The sequence below is a fragment of the Schistocerca nitens genome, chromosome 4 (genome assembly GCF_023898315.1).
Source record: "Schistocerca nitens isolate TAMUIC-IGC-003100 chromosome 4, iqSchNite1.1, whole genome shotgun sequence".
In the NCBI taxonomy this organism is placed as follows: domain Eukaryota; kingdom Metazoa; phylum Arthropoda; class Insecta; order Orthoptera; family Acrididae; genus Schistocerca; species Schistocerca nitens.
The window spans coordinates 499,494,325-499,506,077 of NC_064617.1; the positions used below are offsets into that span (position 1 = coordinate 499,494,325).

Genomic DNA, 11,753 nt, shown 5'->3' on the forward strand with positions numbered 1-11,753 from the left:
TGCGACGCGGAAGCTGCTGGGGGGGTCTGCCGTAAGTGGCGACGGCCACGCGCCGCAACGCCGCGCTCAGCGGACCCGCCGGCGTACTGGGCACCGCGGAAGCCACGCCGCCGCATCACAATGAGCGAAAACGAAACGGTACGGAGCGGCCGGCGGCGACCAGCCAGCGGCGCAACGCCGGCCAACGGCTCGCCGCGACCGTCCCGTGCCGCCGCTGCCGCTGTTGCGCAACGGATGAAAGTGAAGTGGCGTGGCGCGGCGCGGCCGAGAGGGCTGTGCACCTCGCCGCTCCACTGTCCGTGACCTCCATCCTCGTCCAGCCACCGCGCAATGCCGAGGGACGCGCCGCGCCTCCGTACCACCAGTCGTATAAAAGACCGCCTTCCCACCAGGCTCGGCACATTCGATCAGCTCACAGCAGACCGAACGCACTCAACCAACCATGTACAAGCTGGTGAGTACTCTCGTCGAACCCTCGGTTGCTTCAGTGGCGCTCTGGGGTCTCCTAGCCACTATTAAGGAGATGCCAGCTACCATTTCGTTGCCTGTGCCTAACCTATCACATATTCTTCTCGAACTCTTAACTTTTTCATACGCTCCATTACAAGTTCTTTTTCAGTATTTTGAAATTTATAGAACGAATGTGGCATAGAATGGATTTCGCACAGTAATTACCAAATTATCCGGCTCGAAGGCTGAGCAGTCAACATGTCTGGCAATCACACGTTCTGGTTGCCGCTCTGAAATGGGGTGACAACGCGAGGAGTGCCAATTATCATTTTGGTGCCGTGTCTAATTTGTCGCATTTTCCATTGAATCGTTGACTTCCCAGTAGACTCCAGACCGCGATTTCTTGGTGTTTAGAGATTTATGGAACTGAGATCGCACTATCATTACTGTTATTGTCACTATTATTATTAGCATCATTCACGAACTATGAAAGTTATTCGTGCTGACGTCACAATGCTTAGCCAGGTAGTTCTATTTTAGCATTTAAGTTTCCAGTTCATCACACATAAGATTTTCATATCTTCTCTGATGTTATCGAAGTATCGTAGTCTTGTCCTTCCAGGAGGTATTCTTCACTGAGCATGTTCAGTACATACTCGATACATTTTCCCCGTCCTCTGGAGCTCGAAGTGTGTGTCCAATTCAACGAAGTTTCCTAGCTTTGATTTTGGACACAATTTCTGTTTCTCCATATGTATAATATATTTTTTTTGTTAGTGTTTTCTATTCCCTATGTTTTTAATTTGAATCCTCCCCACTCAGACATCTTCCTCTCAATTTTCCTGTCAAGGATTATTAATTTTGTTTCTTCTGATTTTGTTAATGTCCATCTCTCAAAAGCATATCGAGCCCGCTTAGTAACTCGATGGGTGACCGCCTGAGAACACGCAAGTCGCTGAAAAGGCGTCCAGTTGAGACTGGCAACAGGGCACTGAGCCCTACGAAGTTATGCGAACCTTTGAATTTCTCAAACAAGTTTGCTTTTTAGTACGTCCAGTAATGCGAAATATCCATTCGCTTTTTCTGCTCTACTATTTATTTCATCTTTGAACATACGAGCTCAAAAAGGTTCAAATGGCTCTAGGCACTATGGGACTTAACATTCTGAGGGCATCAGTCCCCTAGACTTAGAACTACTTAAACCTAACTAACCTAAGGACATCACACACATCCATGCCAGAGGCAGGATTCGAACCTGCGACCGTAACAGCAGCGCGATTCCGGACTGAAGCGCCTAGAGCCGATCGGTCACATCGGCCGGCAACATACAATCAATCACAGCTTAATCTCTGCATAGTTCAAGAAACTTTTTCATCTTTGACATTGTTGTGTGTAGTTAGCAAGATTCCAAGATAACAACTTAAGTTGTCCACCACAAAGCCGAGTGGTCAGCATGCCTGAGAAACAGACGGAGTGGCTAAATCCGCTATTCATTGGTGCAGCTCTGGAAGGAATTTGCTCAGCAATTAATACGAGCGGCGCCAATGAACAGTTCAGTGCCGTGTGTAACTTAACCACATTTTCCATTCGCACTTCCTTATATTTCTTATATTTAAATCTGCAATTCCCTAGGACTGGATTTAATCAGCATACTGTATGTCAAAACTGTACAGGGCTGAGTAGTGAGCATGTCCGACAACGACACGCAGTACCTTGTTTCTAAAATCGATGTTACCAAGGACTTTGCCATGGTGGAAAGGCTGGACTACTCACTTTCTTCATGACAATTTACGACCTACTTGAAAGAGAAGTGGCAACTCCAGTTTTGATAGACAAAATTTATTATCGGAGACCTTCCCAGCCTTTTAATCTTATTGCTTTCATGACTCTGGAAATCGGCGCACTTCAGCTGCGAAATATTTGTCATTTAAGTTATTCGCCATCGATTTACCACACTAGAGGACGCTGCGGTACATTAGTAGGATACAGAGTGCTCATGTGCCTGAACGTGTCGTCACAGCTATTTTGTAATGGCATGCAAAGCAATTAGTAAAGTAGTAAAATAATGGGCGTAATTGTCCACACTACAAACCGTACCAAATTTTGATGGTGCCACACTGGGGATCCGAAGTGTTTCGTTCGTGGCTGCCCTGTTATTCAGGATCAGCGGCAAGCACATGTTCAACAGTAAATTTTGTTGCACACAAAACTGGGTTGAATATTTCCGTGGATCTGCCGGTTTAGTATGAAATAATAATTTTCAGTAACCATTGGCATGAGTCTTAATATGGCGAGCGCCATCATACACTGATACCGATGCAGCCACGAAAATATTCCCACGAGTTTTCACTATAAAAACATGAATGTCATAAGTGAAACGATTCATGGTTATAACAAAGCTCCTTACGATACAACCGAGCTACGGCCTACGACGACTCTCGATATGTTTACGTAAGTGTTCCAGCGCGACCTTGCCTTCCGGATCCTACCTGGATCTCTTAAGTTCTTAATACTTCACGAAATGTACCAAGACATCCGATTCCGAGTGGTGGAGTGTGTTCGCTTACCTGTTGTACATCTCAGAGATTCCCCATATCTTTCATCTAAAGTAGAGGTGAGCTAAATTGTTAATTACAAGTAATAGGTTACAACGTTCCGGTTCCAGTCAGGGACTAGGTCCCAGTAGCCTATTAATTGTTTAGTATGTTCCTTCCATACAGATAGCATAACTGTAACAATGTCTTCTAACTATTTACGTAAAATTTCTATACTTGGCTTTCCTATAGTAGATCACATTTACAGGGTACGCGAGTACAGAACTGCTGCCAGGAAAGCAAAATACATCTTAAGCTGTAAATGTGTCAGGTATTCCGCGTGTGGCACAGCTTCCACAGTTGAAAGGCCACGCCTGCTATGTTACCGAAGGAACGAATTCGTCCATACCGTAAGAACACACTGACCACACTGAGCTTTAATGAGTCACAGCTGCCACGCGGAACGGCTGCGATAGAACGTTCCGAGGAAACGAACCCTTTGCAGGCACATGAATAGCACCCCGACTGTACGGAGCTATTTGTGCATAATAGATTGAACAATGGAAATTCAATGCTGCCTTTAACAATGACAAGAAACGAACAGTATTGAATTGTTTAAAAGTACTATAACTGCAACAGCTAGAAAAAAGCATTGTACTAAAAACTAAACAGTTTCTTCATAGCTATCCAAAAGCAAGGTGCATAGTGAATACCCTGTTTTCCGTTGGTGAGTCCTATCGTAATAAAAATTATACAGGGTGCAGTGTGGAACGTATTATTTGCTTAATAGGTACAACTAAGTAAAATTGTTATTTTAATAGTTTAATAGTTCCGTTACATGTCGCCCACCGCCCAGGTTACAGCAGGTGTCGCTGTGTGCTTGCAGGTGATCCTGCCCCTCTTCTTCGCCGCCGTGTCGGCTGGCTACTTGGGAGGCTACGCCGCAGCACCCGCGTACGCCGCGGCCTACGCCGCCCCCGTGGCGGTGGCCCATGCCGCCCCCGTTGTCGCCGCCGCCCCCGTCGTCAAGGCCGTGGCCCCCATCGCCACCTCCTACGCTAACACCTACAAGGTCTCCATCGGCGCTGCCCCTGTGGCCTACGCCGCCCCCGCCGTCATCAAGGCCCCCGTCGCCTACGCCGCCCCCGCCGTCTTCAAGGCCCCCGTCGCCTACGCCGCCCCCGTGGCCTACGCCGCCCCTGCCGTCGTGAAGGCCCCCGTCGCCTACGCCGCCCCCGTAGCCTACGCTGCCGCCCCCGCTTACCTGAAGACCTACCTGCACTAAGAAGAGATCGCCAGTGTCACAGCTTGTGTACATAATCATTTACCCTATTTAATGAAGTCACCTGCCTCGATTTTTCAATAAAAGCAAAACGAAAGAAATTACAGTGCTCTAATTATTTCTAAATACTCCTTGTTCCATCATTAACATACTTAAATTAGCATAACGAAACAACATGTGAGCCTGTGAGGAAGGCAGAACTGTACAACGAAAAACGAATCCAAAGTTGCATATTTTATTCTTTTTAATCACTCAATGTCTGTGTGTAACTGTTCGTTGCACGTTTTTGAGATGGTTTTCACATTTTTGGAAATACCACTAGTGACTATTTTACGATGATCTGAAAATGGGTCTCGCCCGAAACTAGTCATCGGGTGAATAAAAAAATAAAATATGCAACTTTGGACTGGTTTTTTGTAGTACTGATTAACACATTATACACAGAACAATACCATGACGTGGTGCGCTGTGAAGTAGAGGCTGTTACTTGGATACCCACCGCATATGGATTCAGATGCAACATCTGGAACCTTTCACAGTTGGTATTGTTCTCCTTTTTGAAAAGAGAATTCACAAATATAAATTGAAAAAGAAGTGATCATGTTTTACACACATATTTTGATGCAGCCGCAGTTTTATTTCATGACTCTATAGTCCTCGGCCCAGGAAAGAGATAAAATACATATTTTCATACCTTTTGGGCTCACAGGGTTTTTAATGGCTCCATACCAAATTCAAATGTGAATTATAAGTTTATTTTCGCACTATTACACAGTTTCGGCCTTAGGATCTTCTCAGGTAACATTGTTCATCAAAAGTCTGCGATGGTAAATACTGCCATACGGATCTGTTCTAACTGTTACATATGTAGCCGAAATTATGCAATAATCTCAAAATAAACTAAAATTTAATTTTTGAAAGAATTCATGGCAACTGCGAACCCGAGTTAAACGAAAAGCGTTTTTTAAATATTTTGCTAAGCTTTTACTAACAACCACTACTTACAAGTGTGTCTGTGTGGTTTGAATTCTAAGTGAATTTGGTGCACTTGTTAACCAACAACATTGCAAGTTTTTTGCCAGTTATCCTACGGGCTCTTGTGTTCCTCGGGGCAGGTGTTCGATCAACCGACTGTCCTGAAGAAACCTGAGTATTTCGAGACGTAATGACCGACTCTGGAGAAGCCACGCAAAATCAGGGCTTATGGTGGTCTCAATAATCGATTCTTTACAACCTTTAGATTTAACACGCGGCGCAACATAGTACATAAATTTAAGACAACATCTCCAAAGTCAAGGTCTAGCAGTTATTATTTTCTGACTTATTATACTGAAGAACTAAATCTGGTTGTTTTCATAGTAGTGGATTACATCTTTCTCAATATCTCAAATTGGAAAACAAATGATTTACAATTGTGTTCCGAACCTTAGAGTCTCGCCGAAGGTTAAACCAGCGCGAAAGCTCATATCAGTTATTTGTCATTTCACAAACCTTTCAGAAGACAGTTTTATGGTTGGTTTGTTTAAAGGCGCGAGAAGGGACCAAACTACGAGGTCATAGGTCCCTTGTTCCTAATAAAACAATGCCACAAGTGTGCAAATAAAACGGACGAAACATATAACACAAAACGGAAAGAAAACAAGAACGAAGGGAAGGCAACGAACACTAAAAGGAACAAAAGAGGACAAGAAAACAACAGAGACGCTAGAAACAGAAAAGAGTAAAAAGTGAAAGCAAATTACAGTGGCTGGCCAACCACGAGAATAAAAAGGGAAAGCCAGTCACTCTGTAATACATTAAAACCTCCACCCTAAAAGCACTAGGGCGGAGGACACAGAGGGACAAAGTACATGCGCTAAAACCTACATAGAAGTATAAAACCCACACTCACGGATAAAACGTAAAACTAAAGCTGCTGTGGAGGCATTGTCGCCCAACACCGAAGGCAGGGTGCTGGGAAAGTTAAAAGTCTGCCGCAGAGCGGCTAAAAGTGGGCAGTCCAGCAAGAGGTGGACGACTGTCATTTGGGAGCCACAGCAACACAGAGGTGGGTCCTCGCTACGGAGTAGGTAATCATGCAATCATGCGTTAGCCACGTATGGCCAATGCGGAGCAGGCAGAGGACAACTAATTCCCTGCGAGAGGCCTGCATGGAAGACATCATCACATCCATAGTCTCCTTAATGCCGCGCAGTTTGTTGTGCGTGCTGTTAAGCCATTCCGTCTCCCAAAGCCGGAAAAACCTGCGGTGTAAGACAGAACGCAGGTCAGCTTCGGAGATGCCTATCTCCAGAAGCGGTTGTAAGTAGGCTGTTTAGGTTTTTTTATTGATAACGCCACCTCAGTATGAAAATCACCGGCTGTGCCGTGTGCAGTCTGTGGCTGCTTTGCATTGTTGTAATACTCAACCATTGTAGTGTTAGGCAGCTGGCTGTGAACAGCGCGTAGCGCTGGGCAGTTGGAGGTGAGCCGCCAGCAGTGGTGGATGTGGGGAGAGAGATGGCGGAGTTTTGTAATTTGTCATGATATCAAGGTAAATACATTGTTTGTTCTCTATTAATATCTTTCATTTGCTAACTATCCCTATCAGTAGTTAGTGCCTTCCATAGTTTGAATCTTTTATTTAGCTGGCAGTAGTGGCGCTCGCTGTATTGCAGTAGCTTGAGCAGCGAAGATTTTTGGTGAGGTAAGTGATTTGTGAGACCTATAGGTTAATGTTAGTCAGGGCCATTCTCTTGTAGAGAATTTTGAAAGTCAGATTGCGTTGCGCTAACAAAATATTGTGTGTTGAAAGTCAGATTGCGTTGCGCTATAAATATTGTGCGTCAGGTTAAGCACAGTCATTGTATATTGTTCAAAAGGGGACGTTGCACGGTTTCCGCGTCACCTGTTTTGCCAGCCTGTCGGCAAGTTCGTTGCCGAGGATTCCAACGTGTTCTGGGGTCAACACAAACACCACGGAACGGTGGGACTGTTCCAGGGTATAGATGGACTCCTGAATGGACGCTACCAGTAGGTGGCGAGGGTAGCACTGGTCGATAGCATATAGGCTGCTCAATGAGTCAGTACACAGGTGAAATGACTCGCCAGGGCAGGCGCGGATGTACTCAAGAGCACGAGATATGGCCGCCAGATCTGCAGTGAAAACACTGCAGCCAACTGGCAAGGAGTGCTGCTCAATATGTCCTCCATGAACATATACGAAGCCTACGTGACCATCAGCCATTGAGCTGTAGGTGTAAATCACTTCAGAGTCCCGGAACACGTCAAGAATCACGAGGAAGTCACAGCGGAGAGCGGCGGGGTTAACGGAGTCCTTAGGGCCATGCAAAAGGTCCAGAGGAAGCTGCGGCCGAGGCGTATACCATGGAGGCGTATGTATGGACCGAACGTAGAGGTGGTAAAGGGAAGGACTCCAATTCGGCGAGAAGGGACCGCACGCGGACCGCAATCGTTGGCCCCGATCTGGGCCGCCGATGCGGGAGATGGACTGCCGCCGGCGGGAGAAGGAGACGGTAATTCGGATGCTCAGGGGAACTATGAATGTGTGCTGCGTAACTGGCGAGCAGTTGCGCTTGTCTGATCTGCAGTGGAGGGACACCAGCCTCCACCAGTACGCTGGTCACCGGACTCGTCATCAAAGCTCCTGTCACTAATCGAACCCCACAGTGGTGCACAGGGACAAGTAAATGCAATGCTGAAGGCGCTGCCGAACCAGAAACCACACTCCCATAGTCAATTCGGGATTGGACAAGGGCTGTGTAAAGCTGCAGCAGCGTACAGCAATCTGCACCCCATTGGTGTTGCTCAGGCAACGGAGGGCATTGAGGTGCTGCCAGCACTTCTGCTTAAGCTCACAAGATGGGGGAGCCAAGTCAATCGCGCGTCGAAAACCAGTCCTAGGAACTGATATGTCTCCACTACAGTGATTGGATCGACATTAAGCTAAAGTGCGGGTTCCGGATGAACGGATGAACGACTTTGCGGCTGAAAACTGGAAGTCGTGGGCTAGAGCCCATGACTGCGCCTTTTGGATGGCTCCCTCGAGGCGCTGCTCAGCAACAACAGTACTGGAGCAGCAGTACGAAATGCAGAAGCCGTCTGCATATAGAGAGGGTGAGACGGAGGGCCCGACAGCTGCTGCTAGACCGTTAATGGCCATTAAAAATAGAGACACTCAATACAGAGCCCTGCGGGACTCTATTCTTCTGGATATGGATGGAACTATGGGAGTCACCAACTTGGAAAGACGCCATCGCACCAGATCCGGTTGAAGATGACGAGATGTCGCTTGTAGTCAGATGAGAGATGTTTAATCACATGGCTTTGTATGCTATCAGGCCCACGAGCTGTGTCAGGGCAATGTGCAAGGGCACTGAGGAGCTCCCACTCTGTAAATGGGGCGTTATAGGATTCACTGCAGCGTGTAGTGAACGAGAGGACGTTCCCTTTCAGCCGCTGGTTGAGTGTGCGAAAGGCTGGGGGGTAATTCTCCGATGCAGAGGCTCGAGCAAAGTGCTCAACAAAGTGCTCGGCAATCGCATTTGCGTCGATACATAACTCACCATTTATGGTAACACCGGGACAGCTGTTGGGGACTGGTACCCCAAAAGACGTTTGATCTTTGCCCAGACTTCGTAAGATGGCGTGTGGCACCAAATGGTGGATAGGTATCTCTCCCAACACTCCTTCTTCCGTTGTTTGATAAGGTAGCGAACACGGGCAAGGAGCCGTTTAAAGGCTATGAGGTTCTCCAGGGAAGGGTGCCGCTCATGCCGCTGTAGAGCTCGTCGATGATCCTTAATTGCTTCAGCGACTTCCGGAGACAACCGACGGACTGCCCTACGCCTCAAGCATCCTAAAGAGCGAGGGATCGCGTTTTCTGCCGCAGAAACAATTGTGAGTCACCTGCTCAACCATCACATCGATGTTACCGTGTGGGAGAGATTCAGCGGTGACAGCAGAGGTTAAAGTTCCCTAGTCCATCTTGTTCAAAGCCCATCTAGGCAGGCGTCCGTGCGCCTGACGCTGGGGCAGTGACAGGAAGATGGGGAAGTGGTCACTACCACACAGGTTGTCATGCGCTCTCCAGTTGATAGATGGGAGAAGTTCCTGTAGTATCCCTTATAGCTGTGGAGGGCAGGGGTTCGCATTGCTGGTAACCACGTTTCCTGTAGGGCAATGCAGATAGCAGGTGTAAAGCTTAACAGTTGCTGTAGCTCAGCCAGGCGGTGGAAAAAACCGCCGCAATTCTATTGGAGGATGACATCGTGATACTGGGAAGGCATGGAACATTCAGTGAGGCAGTTTACGCCTCAGACTCACCTGCTGCCACCGATTTATTGCCTGAACAGTCTATGTCCATTGTGTGTGAGGGTCTGGCGAGATCTAGGTCCTCAGCGGACGCCAAAATCTCCATCCCATCCTCAGCTGCAGAGCTTGTAGGTAGCAGTGGTGTGGTTGGCACCGCAATTTCCTTGGTCTTAGGGGTTTTCTTTTTGGACTTATCTCGCTGCTCCTTGGATTTCCCTTGCTGGAAGGACTTCACTGGCTCAGTCTCCGGGACTGAGGATGAGCGTGAAGCCCTACGACCAGCTGCTTTTGGGCTCTTCAGCCTCTGGTGGGTGTCGTCTTTCCCACTAGAAGAAACCTGGGAAGAGAGTGACTCAAGGGACCCCTTCCTAGCGAGAGAAGCTGAAGAAGACTTACGCTTCTGTGGCTTAGAAGTGGGGATGGAGGTCCCCCACCATCAAGGGGGCAGGTTTAGTCTTCCAACTCGGAGGTGACATGGGTTGGCGGAGCTGATGGTGCCAGAACTGTTGTAGCGGTGGCGTAAGACGATGTCATACGCACAGGATGCAGGCGTTCAAATTTTCTCTTAGCCTCAGTGTAGGTCAGTCTGTTCAGGGTCTTGTACTCCATGTTTTTCCTTTCTTTCTGGAGAATCCTGCAGTCAGGCGAGCAAGGCGAATGGTGCTCTCTGCAGTTGACACAGATGGGAGGCGGGGCACATGGAGTACTGGGATGTGATGGGCGTCCGCAATCCCGGCATGTGACGCTGGAAGTACAGCGGGAAGACGTATGGCCGAACTTCCAGCACTTAAAGCACCGCATTGGGGGAAGGATGTAGAGCTTTACATCACACCGGTAACCATCACCTTGTCCTTCTCGGGAAATGTATCACTCTCAAATGCCAAGATGAAGACGCCAGTGTCAACTTGATTATCCTTCTGGCCCTGGTGTACACGCCAGACTAAATGTACACCTCACCGCTCTTAATTGGCGCGCAGTTCATAGTCGGAATGCAAAAGAAGGTCTCTGTGAAATATGATACCCTGGATCATATTTAAGGTCTTACGAGGCGTGATGGTTACAGAAACATCCCCAAGCTTTTCGCAAGCGAGTAACTCCCGTGTCTGGGCAGAGGATGCTGTTTTGATCAATACTGACCCAGATCTCATTTTGGACAAGCCCTCCACCTCCCCAAACGTGTCCTCTAAATGCTCGACAAAAACCTGAAGCTTCATCGTCATGAAAGATTTCCCATCAGCTCTCAAACATACAAGGTACTGAGGCGAATAAGATCCGCTGCCATCCTTAGCCTGACGTTCCTCCCATGGTGTGGCCAGGGAGGGGAACGATTTGGGGTCGTACTTGTGTACTGAATTGAGCTTGTGATCGCTTAGAGACTGCTCGTGTTTCACCACCATCAAGAGATGATGGACTACGCTTCATCGCGTGTCAACCGTCCTGATGCCACCCACTCCGGCCAGGGGCCCTCCCCACAGGCGCCACCCAGCCGCAGCAAAGGCCCCCTAGCAGGATGGCCATTGCCGGGAGTCCCGATGCCCCAGGGGGATGGGCATCTACCCCTTGGCGTACTTGGGGAGTTAACGGCGCAGGCATCAGCAGAGCGATCTCCGTGTGGTCAGGGGGCTACAACCAGCAGGGTACATGGCGGCCCCACCACAATGGACTGGCTACCGTGCTGGATATCAGGTGCAAAGAAATCCATGGTCATCGTCGACGCAGAAATCGACACTGCATAGTACATGGTGGAAAACGCACCCAGGAAGGGTTCCTCGCCCACGAGATGGAGAATTGGCAGCAATGCAATGCGACGACGAGAAAGTGGGATAAAGATCTCAATGCACGATGGACACGATGCACCTTGTAAGGCGCCCTTCCCCAATTGCCACGGTCTTTGGGAAAATTTGGAAGAATAGTGGTCAAACCCTACAGGGGACCATCACATAAAGGCCGAAACGTGTGAAACTCCTTTTAGTTGCCTCGTACGATAGGCAGGAATACCTCGGACCTATTCTAATTCCCGTACCCCCGGGGGGGAGGGGGGGGGGGAAGTTTTATGTACCTCAGCATTGTTCATAGAGTTTCGCGCTACTAAAACTTCGGTTCGGTAGACTTGGTGCACTACATAAATGACGTAGTAAATGGCTGTATTACCGGTAGTATTGTACGGTAGGAAA

The 11,753-nt window shown here is 48.2% G+C and overlaps 1 protein-coding gene across 1 annotated transcript; it reads left to right on the plus strand.

Annotated features, from left to right (window-relative positions):
• Positions 1-302: 302 nt before the first annotated feature.
• On the plus strand, positions 303-4,367 carry LOC126251663 (cuticle protein 38-like). The gene is made up of 2 exons (XM_049952235.1): positions 303-454; positions 3,871-4,367. Exons 1-2 carry the CDS (start codon positions 443-445, stop codon positions 4,267-4,269), a joined length of 411 nt encoding a protein of 136 aa, XP_049808192.1. The 5' UTR covers positions 303-442; the 3' UTR covers positions 4,270-4,367.
• The last annotated feature ends 7,386 nt before the right edge of the window (positions 4,368-11,753 follow it).